General features: G+C 59.1%; 1 protein-coding gene across 5 annotated transcripts; it reads right to left on the bottom strand.

Annotated features, from left to right (window-relative positions):
- Window positions 1–5,261: 5,261 nt before the first annotated feature.
- On the bottom strand, window positions 5,262–19,544 carry UBTF (upstream binding transcription factor). Of its 5 annotated transcripts, none has more exons than XM_059150122.1 (21): window positions 19,409–19,544; window positions 16,281–16,419; window positions 14,678–14,853; window positions 14,053–14,136; window positions 13,800–13,955; window positions 11,312–11,376; window positions 10,908–11,028; window positions 10,439–10,549; window positions 9,961–10,094; window positions 9,648–9,789; window positions 9,354–9,395; window positions 9,094–9,207; window positions 8,841–8,996; window positions 8,358–8,513; window positions 8,145–8,255; window positions 7,652–7,740; window positions 7,360–7,549; window positions 6,534–6,581; window positions 6,356–6,427; window positions 6,117–6,260; window positions 5,262–6,040 (listed from the first exon to the last, which is right to left on the bottom strand). In XM_059150122.1, exons 2-21 carry the CDS (start codon window positions 16,336–16,338, stop codon window positions 5,915–5,917), a joined length of 2,295 nt encoding a protein of 764 aa, XP_059006105.1. In that variant the 5' UTR covers window positions 16,339–16,419; window positions 19,409–19,544; the 3' UTR covers window positions 5,262–5,914. The 5 variants fall into 5 exon arrangements, with proteins under 5 accessions (XP_059006105.1, XP_059006103.1, XP_059006102.1 ...); XM_059150120.1 differs by lacking the exon at window positions 19,409–19,544 and adding an exon at window positions 18,938–19,140; XM_059150119.1 differs by lacking the exon at window positions 19,409–19,544 and adding an exon at window positions 17,562–17,667.
- Window positions 19,545–20,381: the final 837 nt, after the last annotated feature.

Here is a 20,381-nt window from a genome sequence, read left to right as displayed (position 1 = left end):
TACAATCCCAGACAGCAAGCTTCAGGAGTATGCTTCAGTTTGGGGCTCTGGCTGGAACATAGGAGTGGGTGGGGAAGCAGCAGGTCAGCAGGTCAGACCATGCAGGACTAAAGATGTGCTGAGTAATAAGGGCTTTAGACCTAAAGGCCATGAGGAGTCCTCAAGAGGAACCATTTGATCAGACTTGAATTTTAAGTAGATCATTCTAGCATGCTGAGTCTGTAGATTTCATTCATTCATTTGAGGTCCGGGTTGGGGGTGGGGAGAGTACAAGCAGGGGGAGTGACAGAAGGAGAGGAAGAAGCAAGTTCCTGCTGAGCAGGGAGCCCGATGTGGGGCTCGATCCCAGGACCCTGGCATCATGACCTGAGCCGAAGGTAGGCACTTAACCAACTGAGCCACCCAGGCGCCCTGAGTCTGTAGATTTTTGTTACCAATCAAGGCTTGTGGGGTAAAGGACAAAGAAATCCTGAAAATACCTTTAACCAAGATGGGGACCTCGGAGGAGGAGATATGAGGATATAAGAAGGACAAGTTCAGTTTGGTGTATGTTGTAGGTACTGTGGGACCAGCTAGTGGAGACTCTGAAGGTCACTGAAGTGAGAGGCCAGGCCTTCAGGAAACTCCAGTATGTGAATCAGGAATTCTCAACTCTGATGATGCTGCTCTGTTTCTCAGTCTTTAAATACACCCAGTATATCTGCCCTGAGGGATTGACACATGTGCAGGAAGTCTTCCTGTCTCCTCTCTGTTTACCTAAATTCTTCCTACCCATGGCCATCCTCACACCAAACTCCTTTACAAGTGGATTGTTCTATTCATCCGGCCTTCGGCCTGGGCTGCTTCTGCGGTGATGGCCTCTTTGGGAACCTGCCCAGTGTCCACAGTTAGCATCAGTCAGTCAATAAACACTAAGGACTGTGCTGGTCTGGGCTCTGGGTGAGGCCCTGGGGTTTCAGCAACGAGCCAGAGAGACACCCAGTCCTTGTCCTACTGGAGTTTACACCCCAGCAAAGCCTGATGTGGATGAAACAAGACCAACTGTGAAGGTATCCAGACTGCTGAAGAAACAAATAGCATGATCTTTTTGTCAAGAGGTCAGAGAAGACCAGCCCCCAACCCACCCCAGAAGAAGTGATCTTTTTTTTTTTTTTTTAAAGATTTTATTTATTTATTTGACAGAGAGAAATTACAAGTGCACTGAGAGGCAGGCAGAGAGAGAGAGAGAAGGAAGCAGGCTCCCTGCTGAGCAGAGAGCCCGATGCGGGACTCGATCCCAGGACCCTGAGATCATGACCTGAGCCGAAGGCAGCGGCTTAACCCACTGAGCCACCCAGGTGCCCCAGAAGTGATCTTTTCAAGGGAGCCCTGAATTAACTAGGCAATGAGGTGAAAAGGAACATTCAAGGCAGAGGGAATGGTTATGTGTATAGGCAGAAGGAGGCCCTGGAAGAGACTGCGGTGTGTTTTGAGACATGGAGAGTTAGTAGAGCTGGGTTCATGCAGAGGCCAGCAGGGGCAACGGATGCCCCAGGACCTTGTAAGCCATACTTACTCACTCATTCAACAAACGTTTCTTGAGTGTCAAATGTATACCAGGCAATTTAGGTGCTGGGATTACTGTAGTAGACAGATAAGGTGTCTTCTACTTGAGGAGGTAGACAGCAAACAAGTAAAAAAAATACAGAAACAAAGATGTAGGAGGAGGCCTCATTAGAAAGAGTTGTTAGGGAAGGCCTGTCTGTGAGGTGACATTTGAGCTGAAACCTGAAGGATGAGAAAACCAGCTGTGTGTAGGCTTGAAGGATTAGCATTTGGAGCAGGAAGAACAAGTACAAAGGCCCTGTGGTAGGCATGTTTGAAGACCAAAAGAGATCCCTCGGCTGGATCGCTGTGAGTGATTAGAAAGAGCAAGATGAGAGAAGGTGGGAGAAGGAAAGCAGGGGCCAGGCCTCATAGAGTCATGAAAGTTATTAGTACATAAGTAATCAGATTTCTTTTCATTTTGATTATTTTTTTAAAAATTTTAATTCATTCACTAAGCTGTACACTCAATTTGGGGCTCAAACTCATGACCCCGAGATCCAGAGTCACACACTCTTCCAACTGAGCCAGGTGGGTGCCCCCAGATTTCTTTTTAAAAGATAACTTTGGTTGCTGTGTTGCTGTGTGCAGAATGGACTGTAGGGGGCAAGAGTGCAAGCAGGAAGACCAGTTTTTGGAAGTCTTTGCAAAAGTTGAGCAATGATGGTGGCCTTGAATGGGATGCAGATGCCAGCAACGGGGAAGGGTACACAGATTTGGGGGGAGATACAGGAAGTGGAATGGACACGTCTAGGTGAGCAAATACATGTGGAGGTTTAAGAGGGAGAGAGGTAGGGCGCCTGGGTGGCTCAGTGGGTTAAGCCGCTGCCTTCGGCTCAGGTCATGATCTCAGAGTCCTGAGATCGAGTCCCACATCGGGCTCCCTGCTCAGCAGGGAGCCTGCTTCCCTCTCTCTCTCTCTGCCTGCCTCTCCATCTACTTGTGATTTCTCTCTGTCAAATAAATAAATAAAATCTTTAAAAAAAAAAAAAAAAAAGAGGGAGAGAGGTCAAGGCTGATACCTTAGTTTCAAGTTTGAATAGCCAGAGGCTGATGATCGCTTTGGGCCTTGAGGGATGAGGTACCTGCAACATATCCCAGAGGGATACACAGAAATTTACACAGGTTTGCGGTTTAGAAGAGCAGCCTCTGTAGAGAACCCCTTTTGGATTGGTTACCTATGGGTGATAACTGGAGGTTCCTACGGCGACGAACACCTTGGATAGAATGAGGAGGAGCCAATGCCAGCGGAATAGACCAAAGATGTCAAGAGATGGACAGGTGTTCACTGGATGGAATGATGCATGTGCTGGTGAATTTAGAGTCACCCCAGGAGAGTGGTGAGTAGGAGGTGAGGAAATGGGAGACCATGAAGGGCAGTGAGCTTTCTAGCAATTTGGCCAAGAACACCAGGGTGTGGGGCCAAGGGAGAGCTCTTGGATGGGGCCTAGGTCTCCGGCCCCGGTGGTTCCAGGAACCAGGCCAAAACTTGTGCAGGGAAGGCTATCTTCCTTTACCTTGGAGGGCGAGTCATCTTGGCCCAGCCCACTTCCCATAAGAGCCCTGGGTGGAGTTGGGAAAGTCACCTCTAACCTGGGGAGAGGCTGAGGGCTCAAGATGGGAGGGCCCAGTGATAAGTCCTTATACGACCAGGGCGAGCCCCTGACCCTAATAGTTCATTGCCCCCGATTTCCCAAAGCAGTGCACTCAGGAAGAAAATAAGTTATCAGTTCCCAAATTCTGTCTTTGGTGGTCTGACAACTGAAGGTGAACGAACGGAACCGGAACAGCGGCAAGAGCACAGAGTGATGTGCAGGTGGGCTGCCTGTGGAATCTTTAGGAAGAGAAGGTTCTAGAGAGAAGGAGCAGACAAGCTGGTATCAAGTCTTTCCCCACAGGTGCCTGGGTGGCTCTGTGGGTTAAGCATCTGCCTTCGGCTCAGGCCATGAGCCCAGGATTCTGGGATCCAGGAGCCCCACATCCCACATGGGGCTCCCTGCTCAGCTGGAAGCCTGCTTCTCCTTCTCCCTCTGTTCCCTCTCTCCCTGTGTCTGTCAAATAAAGTCTTTCCCTGTTGAACCTGGTGCATCCCTCCTGCACCCCGCCCTTCATTGATTCCAGTGACCAGACGGCAGTCAAACCTTTGTTTTTCACTTTATTGTACAAAAAGAGGGGAAACAAAACTTCTACAGTTGGCCTTAAGCTTAGGCAGACACCTCTAAGACACTCCCTCCCACCTCCCATGATACAAATTCAAGTTGTGGTTGTTGTTGAAACCTACAAAAACACTCCTTAAATATTAGAAAAAAAGGGGAGAGAGTGGGGCGGGGTCCTCCCACTCCAACCATCTCATCCCAGTGCCAAAATGCACTCAGAGTGACCTCTTACAGCACCAACATCCCCATCCCCACAGCCCTGTTCGTACTGTAAGAATTTTCAATTTTTAAAACCGGGGGGGGGAGGGGGAAGGGCCCCATTCAAAGTTGTTTTTAAATGAAAACACATTCCACTAAAACACAACAGTGTAGGGGCATTCAAACAGGAAAATGGGGTTCTTTGCAGGGGCTCTTGGGAAGAAATAGAACCTAGGAACCCCTGTATGAGGGACAAAGGAAGGGGAGCAGGAGTGGGGAGTATTTTCCCCCAATGCCCCCACCCCCAGCACCACGTCCAAGGCAAAGCAGACGGCTTTCCTTTGGGAGTGGGACTCATCTTTCTCATCCCACCTCCCCGGTGGAATGCCCACTCTTCCCCTACACCTTGGTTTTCATTCAGAGGGGAAGGTGGAAAAGCACAAAGCCCCAACTAAATAGGTCATTGACATGATTGTAAGGAAAAAAAAAAAAGCCAAAACTTAATCAAAAATTAAAAATCTCAATCCACAGAGATAAGGTGGCTTGGCTTATTAAGGGTCTAAGGAATCAGGGTACCAGAAATTTTGAGATGGCCAGGAAGGGTTAGAGGGACTACTGCAAAAGCAGCCTTTGCAGACCCCTTCTCCAGCTGGGGGTTTGGAGGGGCAGAGAGGGGAGCAGACCTGAGAAATCAAAGGGAATGAGGGGCGGTGGGGAGCTGGAGGATATAGGGAAAGGCAGGAGGGGTATATGTTAAGAGCTTTCAATATACTTCTTGAAGCCCAGTTTCTGAGCCTAAGGGGGCCAGGCAACCTCTCAAATGAACTGGTAAGGCCTTTTCCCACTAAATAAAAGGCTCTGAGGATCACCTAGTCTGTCCCCCTCCCAATGCCCCGCCCGAGCCCAGTGGCGGCTCAGTCACGCGGCCCTGGCAGAGGGAAGCAGCTATAGGAAGCAGGAGAGTGGCTTCGGTACCCGCCCCCCCACGCCCCATCGAATCAGAGATTAGGCAAAGCAGAGAATGTGGAGAGAGGGGCTGCCCTAGCCTGTTCCCACCAGGATCAGTGTCTTCCTGGCCTTCACCAACCCACTCACCAGATTCACAGACTGAGGTGGACTCCCCCTTCTCTTACACACATGCATACACACGCACGCGCACACACACGCCTTTGCACACATCCACAGGTGCACCCATGCTATGTACAGGCGACACACACGCGCACACGCTTTTCCATTCGTGTCAAGACCGTTTTAAAAAAAGTCCCAAACCTACCCCCTAAGCCCTCCCTCTCCCAGAAATGACAACAGAGACTGCAGCCGAGATCGGTAGGAAACGTCTCGTTGACAGCTCAGAGCTTAAAAAAAAAAATATATACACATATATAAAAAACACTTCTGCCCCCTCCCCCCATGAGTGGGTATGGGCAGCTCCTTCCTGCAGAGGGCAGGGGAGAGGGCTAGGGGGCGGTGCCTATTTTCTGAGGCTCCTGCCCTCCTCTCCCCGCGTTTCCTGCCTCCAGTTCCAACGCAGGGGTCCAGTCGGCAAGCCCCTCTGGGAAGGGAGGGGTCTTCCCCGAGCTTCTACCCTCCCATGGGTTGGGCTGCAGGTATGGAGGGCCTCACCGGACTCTTTGGGACCCCCCACCCCACTCCCAGGTCCATTGTCCATGACGGAACCGCAAGTGCAGAAGAGGCGTGGGCCGGGCCGGTCCAGTGGTGGCTCAGTCTGATGGTTGCGCTCCCTGGAGGGCCCCCCCACCAGGGCCGATGTCTCTGAGGCTGCAGAGTCCTGGCCTGGGCTCCTCCAGCCCCTCCCCCACCAAATTTAAAAAAAAAAAAAAAAAAAAAAAAGGAAAGAAAGAAAAAGAAAAAGAAAAAGAAAAAGAAAGTGGGGGAGGCCACGGGGCAGGGGACAGAACATGGGGGAGAAACAAAGGTGGTCAGTTGGGGAGGGGAGCCCTGGGTGGGACCGGGCCTCAGTTGGAGTCAGAGTCCGAGGAGTCCCCCGAGGAGGAAGAGCTGGAGCTGCTGCCCTCAGACTCATTGTCCTCGTCCTCATCGTCATCCTCGTCGTCGTCCTCGTCCTCGTCCTCCTCCTCATTCTGGGGGGCAAGGAATGCGGTGACCACGGGCCAAGCCTGGCAAGCCCCCCTCCCCCACCGCGCCCCGCCGCCTGACCTCATCTCCGTCCTCGCTCTCATCCTCACTGCTCGACTCAGAGGAGTCCCCCCCGTCCTCTGAGGAGTCCCCGTTCTCGTCGTCCTCCTCCTCTTCATCCTCGTCCTCGTCCTCCTCATCCTCTTCATCATCCTCCTCGGACTCCTGGGAGGGGCGGAGGCACGTCAGGGGTCGTCCCTGTCGCACCCCCCTCTGGGTACCAGGGACACCCCCAGCCCCGCCCGGGAGGAGCTCCTTACCGACTTGGACTGCAAGGCAGTCCGGCTGGACTTGGGGTTCGGGCCTCGCAGCTTGGTCATGCTCTTACGTTTCTGCAGGCAAGGACAGCGATGCAGACAAAGGAACAGCCGTGAGTGCCAGACAAGGGCCTGCTCCAAACCCTCCCTGTCCCCGGCACGGCCCTGCTCCCAGACTCACATTGGAGATGTACTCTTTATAGGCCGCACGGTCCTGGGGAGACAGACTCTGCGGGAGACAGAGAAGAAGGTCAAGGTTGGAACGCCACCTGCACTGACCGAGTATGTGGCTGAGTGCCAGGCAGGGGGCTAAGCCCTCATGTACCATTACCCTGCTCTACCCCTGCTGCTCTCCCCATACACACAGACCCCCCACCCAGATCCAAGCACACAGCTTCAGTGCTACTGCTGGAGATGCCCCGAGTCCTTCTCAAAGCCACCCCGTCCCAGGACTATCGGTTTTCATGTCCCTCCTGTTGTTTTACCCAAGTGGAGCTTCCAGAGTTAGTCCTTCCTCAGCTCAGAGCAGCCCCCCACAACGACCACCATAACCTCGCATCATCACTCCTGCTCCCGAGAGGGCTCCATAGCCTGGAGCCCCAGAGAAGGGGCTCCAGGGCTCCCCAAATCTCTGGGCACTTAAACCCCACGCTCTCCCAGGGTCCCCGGCTGGATAGTTGGGGGCAGACACAGGTGACTCTCCCCATGTTACAGATCTGACTGCTCAATCAAGGTGCAGAAGGGGAGCAGCGCAGAGCCTTGGGGCCAAACTAGAGCCTGGGAGAGGTCCTCTGGCTCCAGCTGGAGGGAGGAAAAGGCAGTATGATTTGGATTATTCTACTTAGTAGCAGTGTGACCTTGGATAAATTACTTAACCTCTCTGAACCTTGGTTTCTTCCCCCGATAGTAGTCGCTGCCCTACAGGACTGCTGGGATGCTGAACGAAATCATGAATGCAGACCAGCCAGACACCGCGGCCTTCTTCCAAGGGTCCCCAGCCCTCTCACCTTGACCCAGAGGTCCAGGTGTACTTTGTACTGCTTCTGCTGCTCCTCTGCCAACTTCTTGTAGTGCTCCTTCTGGCTCTGGGAGATGCGCTGCCAGCGGCTGCCGATCTCCACCATACGTTCTTTCAGTGGCAGGTGGTTCAGCTCCCCGTTGGACAGCAGCTCCTGGGAGAACTTCTGGTAACCGTTCCTAGGAGGTACCGCGGTGCAGGGAGGGTTAGGACACCAAGACAGCCACCTGCGAGCCGTGACCCTCCCCTCGGCCAGCGTGGGTTGCGGCCCTCTGACTCACATGGGAGGCTTCTTCGGTTCTCCTTGGAACTTCATCTTCTTGGAGGAGTTTGCAGCGGCGGGGGGTGCCCGCATCTCACTCAGCTCTCTCTGCGGGAACACCGGGAAGGGTCACGCGCACCGCACCCCACACCCGAAGTATTTCTACCTCCCGCCCCATGCCATCAGTGCCTGGGAAACAGAGGCACGGCTAGGGAGCGATGTCCTCACAGCTCACACCTGGGTCAGGCGCCGCTGCTCGAAAGTGTTTGTCACAACCACGCTCGTGTGACTGGTATCACCGCCCCCTCTACTGATGCGTGACTGAGGTTCAGAGAAGGAAGGTGGGAGGTTTGCTTAGGATCACACAACCAAGGCTGGGGCTCCTGGCTCCACGGCCCACCCGCTGAGGCAAGGGTACTCTGACCCCCAAAGCAGTGGCCCAGGGTCCACTGAGCCTACCATGCCCGCCCTTTCCCCTGCCCTGCGCTGACCAGCTGAGCCCTTCTTCCCACCTCGTATCGCTTTTGGTCTTCGGCTGCCTTCTTAATCCACATCAGTTTCTCCTTCTTCTCCATGTTGTTCCAGGTCATCTCCATGGCTTTCAAGGCCTTCACCCGGTCATTCTGGAGACAAACAGGGGTGTCAGCTATGGGAGGGCTCACCTGGGGCTGGGGGCAGCAGCGGTAGGCAGACAGCGGAACCACCCCTTTCAGGCTCCCTGCCACCTTGAAGCGGGCCAGGTAGTCCCCGATGACGCTCTGTTGCCAGATCTCCTCGGCTCTCTTGGGCGACTCTGGCAGTTTGCCCCGTTCCTCACGGTCCCCACCCGGCTTCCTCTCAGACTGGGCTTTCAGCGCCGCCTCCCGGGCCTTGTACTTGGCCTGCGGAGGGAGAGCAGGGACGTCAGCCTTCCCACCGCCCCCAGGGGGCGCGCGTTCCCCGTCCAGCTCTGGAAGGCTCTTGCCCCTGGGCCAGGGCCGGGCCGCAGCTCCTTGGAGGCGTGGGCTGGTGCAGAGGTCTCCAGCCTGGCCGGCCAACCAGCTCTGTTCCCCGGAGGAGCACAGGCCCTCCTCAGAGAGCTTCCGGCCTTCCGGCCTGCTGAGCTCCCAGCCCTGGCGTCCTAGCCCAGGTACAACTGGGGCCCACACAGGCCAAGGCTGAGGCAGAGCAGCCAGACCCTGGGGGACAAAAGCAAGCAGGACCCCGACCTTCTTCTTCTCTGACAAGTCGTTCCACATGCGGGCCAGAAGGCGGGTCAGCTCGCTCTCCGAGAGCTCAGGCCGCTCCTCTTGAAGCTGCCGCCGTTTCTCTTCAGAGAAGATGAACATGGCTGACACCGGCCGCTTAGGCTTCTCCGAGCCGCCCTGGAGGTGGACAAAGGAGGTCGGGGGCCGTGGGGGTGATGGCGGGTAGCCCCACTTTCCCCCGCCTACCCCCCAGTCAGTCATGCCCCCTGCGTACCTTGCCCCCTTCCTGCGAGGGCTTCTTGGAGGCTGGGCTGGTGGCCTGCTTCTTGTTGATGCTCAGCATCTTCTCCTCCCCCAAGACCCGCTGCTGTTCCTCCTCAGGCAGGCTCTGGTCCAGAGACAAGGTGTGGCATGGGGCTGTGCACCTGGCTGCCAGCTGGCTCCCGGGGGGGGGGGGGGATGGGGGGGGTGGTCCAAAGGGCCTTAACCCCAAGGCCTCTGTCTGACCGATGCCCCGCCTACAGGAACACTCACCTCTAGGAAACGGAGCAGTTCCACCTCGTAATCTTTCTTTTTCTGGGAACACAAGGGGAGTCGGGGTCAGTCTGAGAACGAACCCGCTGATTCTCAAGGCACCATAACCCTCTACAAAACATCCAGGGCCTGGATGGTCCAGAGCCAAACCTCGCCCAGCACCGAGTCTGGAGCGGGGGCCCAAGATCCACCTGCCCGATCACTGATGGACCCCTCGCCGGGGCCAGATTTCAGGCTTCAAAGTCCCAAGGCCAGGCCTAAGCATCTCCAGGAGTGACCCTCCACACGGCTCACCTGGTCACACTTCTTGTGGTAGGCGTCCTTCTCCTTCTGGGACAGCAGCTTCCACTGCTGGCTGCAGAGCACCATGCGTTCTGTGCTGGGCACGTCCTTCATGTTGGCCATCAGCTCGGCGCAGTACAGGGAGTAGCTGTTCCTGTCAGAACCGGTGGGAAAGGAGACGAAATCCCCCCTGAGCCTCCTCCCTGAGGGACCAGGGCTTCCTCAACTCCGGAGCCTGGCTGAGGTCTTCTGCTGTCTGGACTCCCTCGATGCCCACTGGCCCACTCATCACCCCCCCACCCCCACCCGAGGGGGTGGCGCTTACGGAGGTGGCTTGGTGGGTCGCCCATCAAACTTGTCCTTGAGCTGGCGTTCGGCCTTGGTGAGGGTGGACTTGGTGATGCCCTCCTCACTGATGTTCAGCTCAGGGTGCTTCTGGATATAGTCACGCATAATCTCCTGCAGAGTGAGGTGGGGGGATGGAGGGCAACGGGGGGGTGGGGTTAGCAGGGGGGGTTGGGGCGGGGAGAGCCGCTGGGGAGGGGAGGCAGGGAGCAAAAGCTGGGGGGTGGCCGTGTGTCTGCTCCGTCACACGAGACATGGCGCCCTGCCCTGCCCTAGCCTGAGATCTCATGGTGGGGAGGGGGGCAGGGAAGGTAGGGGCAGAGGCAAGGGGCCCAGAAGGCCCCTCCCTCAACGGAGGGACAGGGAACGACTGCCTCCTGCAGAGTGCGGAGGCCGCAGAGTCAGAGGGCAGAGGCTCTTGAAGAGCCGGACGGGGAGGAGCGCAGCGGAAGCCTAACCTCGTACTCCTTCCGCTGCTCCAGGGCCTTATGAATCCATTTCAGCCTCTTTTTGTCCGAGAGCTGAGACCACTGCTTCCCCAGGGAGTCCTTCACCTCCTTCGTAGTGGCCTGCAAACCAAAAGCCGTCAGACACACACAGGCAGCCAGGGGAAGGGGAAGGGGAGGGGGGAGGGGGGCACAGAGGCCCCCGCCCCCTCAGGCCACAGGAGGTCACATGAGTGACCCCCACAGGCCAGGAGGGGAAAGTGGAGAGGCGGGGGTCCCGCCTAGGTGCAAGGGGACAGGCTCACGCACGCACGCACACACACACTCGCACGCCAGCTGGCCCAGGCCCTGTCCATGCAGCCCACCCCTGGGGAGGGGCCTCCTCTCCTGCTCCCCTGCACCATGCCCGGCCGACCTGGCGCGGCTCCCCCCTTGCCACCACCGTGAGCCCTCCATCCCTGCCCCCGGGCCGGACACTCACATCTGGCCGCACTTTGAGATACACCTTCTTCTCGTGGGTGTACCACAGCTGCTGGGGGGTTTTGGGCTTCTCAGGGATGTCCGACTTCTTGGCATTCTGGATTAGGTCAGGGTGATCCTCCCTAGCCAGGGCGTGGGGAGCAACAGTCAGTGGGTGCGGGAGACCCTGCCAGGGAGACCCCGGCTAGCTGCCCCACCCACCAAGGCTCCACGGCCTATCCATTGGGGCCTAGTAGGACAGTGGCTACCTGCTTATCCCTGCCCTTGAATATGACCCCGCTAGGGTCAACATGTGACCCGTCCATCTTCCACGCCTCAGAGAGCAAGCTCAAGGCTCTGGTCGGGGTTACCCTATCCTGCCACACCCAGTGCCCTGTGGCCCTCCTCTGGGCTCCACTGCCTTACCTGAACCGGGCCAGGTTTCGCTCGAACTCCTGTTTCTCTCTCTGGAAGTCCTGAATATACTTCATCTGGGGGAGGAGGGGACAGGGTCATCCACGACCCAAAGCCTGAGCTATAAAAGCCACTGAGCGCTCCTTGCTAGCTATTTTGCCTCCCAGTGGTGACGTAGACAGACACAGGGTGGCGTGAGCTGGCAGGGGATGGTGGCCTGCCTTCCAGTGGGTTGGGGAGACTCAACCGTAGCCCAGACTGTCAGCTTAGAACTAGACAGTGGGAGCTACAGGGGTCTCCCAGGACACATCCTATGTCCTGGTCTCTCCTGCTAAGAGAGGGAGAGTCCCAGAAGCAGGACCAGGCCTCGCCCAGTCACGCTGAGCAGGGACAGGGCTGGGACTCCCCCTGACCCTACCTCCCCCTCCCCCAACACCGCAAACTCCCCACAATGAGTCAGGAGGAGGTGTGGGCCTTGCCCCTACTCTTCCCTCCTCCCGTGTCTGTGGCAGCCGGTACTGGTCTGCTGCCTCCAAGGCGGCCCACGAGGCCAGGGGCAGGCCGAGTCCTGCTTCCAAGGCCTGAGGGGAGACGGGTATTGAAGGCACCCAGAGCGAACCCTTACAACATTAATGATATTCTAACAAATCGGTCCCTTGCATTTGGATTTCCTTCCAGATCCACTGAGTGGTATCTTGTAGTACCTCAGGTGCCCCAGCTACTAACCTTCACATGCCTTCCCCATTCTGAACCCCCTCCCATCACCTTCTCCCTGGCTCCTGGCTGGAAGACTCCCCCAGCCCTCCCCCTTCCCCTCTGGCTCTCCTCTGCCTTCTCCTCCACCGCTTTCCATAAGGCTGGCCTCCTTTCCCGCCATCAAGCAACTACCTCCCTGTCTTGTTCCTGCCTCTCCATTCCTCACTCTTCTTTCCTTTCCTTACCTACTTCCTGTCCTGGCTACCAATGTCCAGGTCTCCTTTCTCCCTTTTTCCCTGAATCACAAGAATCAGCCTTGGAAGAGTCCAGGGGCTCACAGCAACTGAGCCCCAACCCCCGCCTCTCCCAGAAGAGGCACCAGGCACAGGGATAGCCTCACTTTCCTCTGTGGCTCCTGCTGAACACAGGGAGCAGAGCCCAGCCCACTCTGCCCCAGTCTCAGCCCTCCTCACACAGAACAGTGGCTCTTGGAACAAGAAGTCATTCACACACAGGGCTGGGCTTACCCTCCGCACCTGAGACAAAGACCAGGTCCAGAGAAAAGGAACTTACCTTAGGTCACGCACAGAACAACTCAGGGGTAGTCAGATCATCAGGCCCAAGCCTTGGGTCCCCCAGAGTCTTAGCCCTCCCCGGTCCTGCGACCCTGGGCCTCTGCCTCCCACACCCTGAGTGTCTGGGTGTCATGTACACAGTCTGCTCCACGACCTCCCCATCAGAGGGGCCAAGGAGAACTCTGCCACTTCCTAACTCCGCTGGGCCTGGGCAGCAGCAGTAGACAGCTGGTTGCACCCCGCCAAGCTGGCTTTTTGGGTACAGAATTAAGGGGGGAGGTGAGCGTACAGGCACAGGGCCCAAACAAGGAAGGTGGGAGGCTACACGCTGGCTATATGTATCCTGATCTCTTCTTCCCAAAGATGTGCCTGCCTCTCCCTCCCCCTGCCCCTCCCCGACACCGCTCCCTGGCTTGCCTTGCGGCCCAGCACCCTTGCTGTTCATCCCCCCCACCCCACCCCGGCCTCATCTCGCTCAGGGCTCAGCAGCAGGCCCCTCCATGGCCTGGCTGCCAGCCGCGGGGAGGGTCCACTTGACTTCCAAAGTGTGGGACGGGGTCCAACCCTGCCAGGGAAACCGGGGCAACCTCTGCTTAAGGTCAACAATCTCCAACAGCCTGGGACAGTGGGAGGCCACGAGGGATGCTAGTGCATCCTTGGGCAAACACGCGCATAGAGGAAGGAAGCCCACTTCACATGTGTGTGGGACAGTGAGAAGTGCGCCTGATTCCTGCTCTGCTGTCACTGGCTGCGGGACCGGGGACACGAGTCCCTCCAGAGCCTCAGCTCCGTGCCCACACAATTGGCAGAACCCCTCTCCAGAGGTCCCCGAATGGGGATACTGACTGCATGCATCAGATGAGACCAAGGTTGGGTGGCGAGGGTGGGGGTGGTGTCGTCAGAGGGTGAACTGCTGGGCCGGCCGGACCGTGAGAATGTGAGCCCAGAAGCTGTGCTGTATGAGAACACTGTGGACAGTCTAGGGCGGGGAAGGGTGGTCTGAGTGCCTGCTACAGTCCCAGTTACTATGCCTTCCACAGTGCCAGTGCCTGTGCCTGACTGTGCAGAGGAGGTCGAGTGTGGCTGCCCGAGGCCCTACGCTCTGCTCTGTGACCCACCCCACCCAAAATTGAGGCCCTCTGTCTAAGCCTCCCCGTCATGGCTGACCCACAATGCACCAGCTGTTCCCTGCCTCTTCCCTCCTCCCTGCCTCGCCCCCCTCCCCCCACCTTCTTCTTCTCTGGCAGCTCCTTGTATTTCTTGGACAGAATCTTGGTCAGGTCCAGGTTGCTCATCTCGGGGTGGAGCTTCGCATACTTGGCCCGCTTCTCCATGAAGAAGCGGAAATAAGGGGTCAGGGGCTTCTTTGGGAAGTCCGGGTGTTTCTGGAAGGAGGGTCAAGGACACGGTGAAGGTCAGACAGGATCCCTTCTCTGGCCCATTCCTCTCCTGCAGGTCACGCTCTGCCTCCTGGAAACTCACCTTGAGTTTTTTGCCTTTGTAAGGATTTTTTACGTGTTCCTGAGCATCAAGGATCAATTCTGTCAACGTTCGGAACTTCCTCACCTGGAGGAAGAAGGGCGGTGAGTGCAAGGGGAAGTTCAGAAAGGGAAACACCACCCTAGAGTGTACCCCCCCTTTGCCAGTGGGTCTCCTCTAATTTCCACTAGACTGAATTTATCGAAGGGGGAGGGGCAGAGGGCAAAAGCCACAGCTCAGCCCCTGACACCCAGACGCTGGTCCATGCCTCCAGCAGAAGACCAGGCAGTCCGTACACACCAAAGGACAGCAACAAGGTGACCACCTGACCTCGATGTGTTGTCCATGCCAGCACCTCATTCATTCCCCAGAACAGCTCAGGCGACAGAAGCTCCAAGACGGTAAGTATTCAAGGCCACACAGCTAGAAAGTGGCAGAACTGAGAACTCTAGGCCAGTGCTGTCAACCGTGCCACCTCCCAAATGCACAAGGGCAACCACATGAGCACCTCGCCTGGTCTCTTTCCTTCCTGTTTATAAACTTCTGTTTCCTCTCCCCCACCAGGAAGGTTGAGGCAGGGGTTCACACAGATGTTGTCAGGAAAGTGGTGGGGGGGGGTGTCAGTTACCTCATTAGAAATCTCCACCCATTTGAGCTTGCACATGTCTCCAGAAAAGTCTTTAAAGGCTACTTTTTCCCAGTCCATATGTGACTCGGTGGTTTTGAACTTGGAGCTATCATTGGATGGAAGGTTGTTCTTCATGCATTCCAGCAAAGTCAGCATGTCTTCCTGAGACCAGCGGTCTGGGGAGGGGTGAGAAAGGCAATCACGCCCAGCTCATGCTTTCCCCTCAACTGTTCCCCAGGTCTTAAGTGCTCAACCCTTCTTTCCCAGAGCATCCCAAATCCTGGTTTACCTCTGATCTGAAGGTAAAGACAAGACATGACCTACTCATAAAGGAAAACTGTGACCATAGGGATTAAAACAGGAAGTCCAGTCCAGACAGTATCATACCTAGAAAGCCAGACCTAAAGTCAAGTCTGGCTTCCTTCAAAACTATGATCACACGCCAGGTTGCCACATGCTACCGTTTATTGTAGAAGAGAGAAAAGAGTGAAGTTACAGCGATTTGGGACTTGGTGGGCAAACAGCTAACTTACTGGGAGAAGGGAGAGAAGCAGGGAGGCACAACACATCTAAATGTGATGCCAAGTTTAAGTTCTAGGGGGATCCCACAGATGTGCAAGGACTGAGGATGGAGTGTGGGCACTGAAGAGAACCCATGCAGACATTCCTCTCCAGCACAGCTGGATGCTAACATTAGAGACATGAATAATTTGGGGCAAGTAAGGAAAATGGAATGGAAATGGAAAAACCATACAGGGCTGGCAGGTGGGCAAGGCTCTCAGGGCCCTGGTTCCAGGGAGAAGAGAACGCCCAGAATTCTGGGCTGTCTTCTGGGTCCAACTCCCCATGGAGGCAAAAAAAAAAAAAAAAAAGAAAGAAAGAAAGAAAGAAAAAAAAAAGGCGGGGGTGGGGGGGTCCTGAACCAGCTATTTCCAGCCATTGAAAACACACCTCTAGTAGGCCTCTCTGGAAGGTAAGCTGGGAGAATAGATAGCCAAGGGCTAGGAGTCAAAAGGGCTCTTCATTTGCATTCGCATCTGGTAACCTGGGTCAGGGTTTCCACAGGGTGGGTCACATGGGACAATAATCCTCTCTCCTCTCAGTGTCCCACAGTCAGGGCCAGTTGATCAGCTTCATCCTACCCCCTGCCCCCATGCACAGGGAGTCCCCACTGGAGGGGTAGGGTCTAGTTATGGACATCCTATGGCTGGGAGCCTCAGACCACCAAAATATCCTCTCCCTCCACCTGCCTCACCAAAAACCTTGTCCTCTGAATAACAATAAAACACCTGGAAAGCCTTTCTCCCCCTTCCCCCACATTCCTCATCCTTCCTCCCATTCCAGGACACAGGGTGAGAAAAGGGCACACTTTGGCCTGCACAGGCCTTCTTCTCCCTCTCTAAGCAGAAGAACGGAGTGTGAAAAATACAGTTTATAGCCTCGATGCCAAATAATTGGGGTTTGGCCAAACTTGACTCCTGAAACTGAATATACCTCCCTCATCTCAATTCAGAGAATGCAGACTGTCTAACCCCTTTCCAAGGGGAGTGGGCCCTGCAGACAACCATGTGGGAGAAGAGGACGTAAGTTAAAGAGCTCCTACCTTGGCCTTTGGGGGCGGCCATTTCCAGGTCTGTGGGGCAGTCAGCTTCTCCGTTCATTCTTTAGCCGTCAAGCCACCTCCTCCAGCCACCTCGTTGGGTCGTGCTGGCCGGGCAACCCGCGGTCAAAACCACCTCACCCTTTAGGAGAGACACCAGTCCCCACTCAGGCGGGGATGCGAGGTGAGAGACTTTCTATTCCTCCCTCCCCCAAAGGGGAGGGGGGCACAAGTCCACACTCTCGCGGAGACCCTGCCAAGACCCTAGCAGACCTAATGGGTCGGTGGGTGTGGGAGTGCGCCCCCCACCCCGCGCGCCCCTGCAGTCTGGCTCCACCGCGTGCGCCCTCCCCTGCCCACGCGAGAGACTGCTCCCAGCTCCCGCGTGCAGCTAGCGCCCGCCCTCCGCCCTCCTTCCCCCACCCCGGCCAAAAAAAAAAAAAAAAAAAAATCTCCTCCTCCTCTATGCGCCCGCCCCGGGGAGGCCCCAGGCTGGAGGGCGGGGGAGGAGGAAGGGCGGGTAAAGGGCGCGCGCGGCCGAGGAAGCGGGCACGCGCCGCAGTCTCCTCCTCCCGCCTCCCCCCGGCCGGTTCCCCCCGCCTCCGCAACCCGGCGGGGACCCGGACGCAGCGCAGCCGCCGCCGGGCCCGGAGCGCAGCGGCCGCACCGCCCCCGGGGACCGGATCCGGATTCCCGTCGCCCCCCCTTGCCGGGCTCCCGACGCCGTCCCCGCCCGCCCAGGCAGGCGAGCAGCCGGAGAGAAGCGGCCCAGCCTGCCCCCCGCCCCCGAGCCACCCACCCCGGCCAGAGGCGCCGCCACCGCCCAGCCACCCCGACGCGCACGGAGGAGCCCGGCGCAGAGGCGCGACCACGGCGGGAACCGCCGCCTCCTCCCCCGAGCTTGCGGCCCAGCCCCGCCGGCGCCCCCGCCCCGGCCTCCGGGGAGCGGAGCCAAGGAGAGGGCGGGAGGACGGCGGCCGGGAGGCGGGGGCGCAGCGCTCACCGGCCCCGCCGCCCCCTCCGGCGGCCGGCGAGAACTGCGCCTGCCGGCTCGGAGAAGCGCGGGCTCCTCTGCCCGCGGCCAGGGCTCGGCTCGGGCCTCGCTTCCTGCCCTCCCCTCCCCCGGTTCTCGGCGTCCTCTCCAGTGCCCTGATACTCTTTCGTCCAGCCCCCTGCCTGGAGGGCGCCCCGGGTGCCCCCCGGTGTCTACAGCACCCGCGGTTCGCTCCCCGCCGCCCGGCCCCGGCCCCGACCCCGGCGCGCGTCCTCAGCCGCCTCGGTTACCCGGCGCAGCGCGGCCTCCGGGCTTCCCGCTCCGGCGGCTCCCTCCCCGGCTCTGAGCGGCGGCGCCCTCCCCCGCTCGGCCGGGCACAGCCGCAGCTCCCTCCCGCGGCGGCAGCGGCTCCTCCTCCGGGCGCGGCGGCGGCGGCGGCGCTGGGGCGGCGGCTGCTGCTGTGGCGGCGGCGGCTGTGGCTGCTGCTGCCTGCTGCTCCTCGCGGCGAAAAGCACAAAGCACAGCGCCCTCCGCCTGCAGGCAGCCCGCCCGCCGCCCGCCGCCCGCCCGCCGGCCCCGGCCTCAGCTCGCACACCCCCCGCCGCCGCCGCAGCCTCCGCCGCCGGAGCGGGGAGGAGGAGGGAGAAGGGAGGAGGAGGAGCGGGAGGGGGGGCGGGAGAAGCGGGGCAGCGAGCGCGTCCTTCCCCGTAGAGCGCACACCGACCCCCGGGGAGCGAGCGCCAGCCCGCCCGCCTCGCCGGCTCCGCTCCCTCCCACAGCCTGCCCGGGCGGGCTCCGCGGGGGGCAGCTGGGAGGAGGGGCGGGAGCTGGGGGGACCCGGGCGGCCGAGGCGGAGGGAAGGAAGGAGGGGAGGGGGGTGGTGGTGGTAGTGGTGGTGTTGGTGGCGGCGGCGGCGGCTGCTGCTGCTGCTGCTGCCGCCGCCGCCGCCGCCGCCGCCGGGGAAGGGGGGGGGGCCGGGGCAGGGAGACACGCAGCCGCCCGGATGGCGGCGGGGCTCGGAGCCCAGGCGGGCGGGCGGGCGGGCGCCGAGAGCGACCTCGCCAGACCCGCGAGGGAACTAGCAAGCTCGGCCCGCGCTGGAGGGAGGGCGCGACGCGCGGCCGCAGAGAGGGTGCCCGGAGGGCCCCCCGGCGGCCGGGGAGGCTGAGGGGTGCCGCAGCAATGCTTCGGAGCTCTCCCCCAAGTCCTCCCAGCTCAGATTCGGACTTCCACGGCAGTCCTCACTCGCTCCCCTCTCCCGCCTCCTGGAGCGGGCGCTCCGCGCCCACCCTCTTCCCCGGAGCGTGGCCACCGGCTTGGGGCGCACGCACGCCCATCGCGGCGCCAAGCTTCGGCGCCTACCTCGCGGTCCCCTGCTACCGAACAGCACACACACGAAACTTAAAAAAAAAAAAAAAAATTGTTTTTTACCCGTACAAAATGCCCTCCCTGCAAATTTAGGGGAAAAAAAAAATCAATCCCCTTTGCTTCTTACACCCCGGAAACAGCAAGGGGGCGATGGGCTTCGGCAGAGGAGCCGCGCTGGGAGCCGGTTCAATCCAGCCCGGCATGGCTCCCCAGGCCTGCCCCGGCGCATGGAGATCGGCGGCGCCGCCACTCGCGCAACCCCTCTCCCCCGAAATCCGCGGAACCCGGGCTCACTTACCGAGCGTGTGAATGGGAGCGCAGGCCAGGAGCACCTAGGGGTGCGGCGGGCCGAAGAGCGGAGCCGTAGCTCCGCCGCAGCCGACGCCGGGGCCGCGAGTCGCCAGACAAAGCCCGAGATGGCGAAGCGGAGCGACGGCTAATGGCGAGCCCCACGCGCCGCGCTCCGCCCGCCCCGCTCCGCCCGCCCGCCCGCCCGCCTCGGCGCAGCGCAGCGCCGCTCCGAGCGCTCGCCCGTCAGAGCCGCCTCGGCGCCGCCGCCTCCCGGGCCACCCCGGCTTCGCCTGGCCCCTCCGCCTCCTCCCGGCCACTCAGCCTCACCCCCTTCCCTCCCACCAGCGATGGGGGCTGCACGAAAATAAAAAAAGAAAAAGAAAAAAATGCTTTTCTTTCTTTTTTTTGGGGGGGGGTGTGGGGGGCAGGGCGGGCGTGTTGAGACTTTTGGGGTTTTTTGCCCCCAGCTCGCACTCACCTGCGGAGCCGCCGGGAGGGCTGGGGGTGGGGGCGCGCGGGGCTGGAGCCGGCGAGCGCGGGTTGAAAGCTAGCCAAGCTCTGCAGCGCCCGACCCGGGCGTATACGCCGCCGCCAGTCCCCGCAGAGAAATCGTCCTCCTACCCCCGCCTCCATCGCTCTGCGTTTCTCTTCCAATCAGCCGGTCGCTTGGCGGCTCCTCCATTCTCCGGCCAAGCCCGCTGCCTAGAGCGAGCTCCACTCCTCCATCTGCTAGCCCGGCTCCTTGCTCCCCTGCCGGGGCCGGCGAAGCGACGTGGGGCCGGAGGGGGATTTGCGAGGGAACCTGCCTGCTTCCCGCTCCCATTGCTCCCTCCCCGCTGCCTCCTGCCTCCTGCTTCTCTCCTGCGTCTTTCCAACTCTCCCCTGTCGCCACTGGTGTGTGTCTGAGTGTGTGCGCGGGTTTTGTTTTTTTTTTTTTTTTATTGCTCTTTGCTTTTGCAACCCTGAAGCCAAAGCGAGGGGGTGGGGGGATAAAGGGGGGGTGTTACAAAAAAAAAAAAAAAAGGCAAGAAAGAAGCTCTTAGATTTGCAACACATTGAAAAACCCGGGGAGCACCCCGCCTCGCCGGATCTCGGCTCCCCGCGAGGGCCTTCCGGGTTTTAGAGCGAGCCTCTCGTCGTTCTCAAAGCCCCTCACCTCCGCCGGGTTTAGGATCCGAGGTGTCCGAGCAAAAAGTTCTCCCCCTGGGCCGCAGCAAGGGGTGTCAGGGTGGGAATTAGGGGGATTTCTCTAGGAGCAGCAGCCTTCCCCACCCCCCACCCCCACCCTGGTTTCGGTAGTTCGGCCGGGGCTGGGTTGGAGAGCCTGATGCCGGTGGGTCTGCGCGAAGGGGCTTCTGGGGCGAAGTGGAGCCGGGAGACCGCGCTCCGCGCATCTCCCCCTCGGTCTCTGCCTCCTGTCCCCAGCCAGCTCCCCCTTTAATTTCCCCCCC

The sequence above is a fragment of the Mustela lutreola genome, chromosome 15 (assembly GCF_030435805.1).
Source record: "Mustela lutreola isolate mMusLut2 chromosome 15, mMusLut2.pri, whole genome shotgun sequence".
Classification (NCBI taxonomy): Eukaryota; Metazoa; Chordata; class Mammalia; order Carnivora; family Mustelidae; genus Mustela; species Mustela lutreola.
The sequence above is the reverse complement of the archived record's forward strand: the minus strand, read 5'-3'. Positions and strand labels throughout refer to the sequence as shown.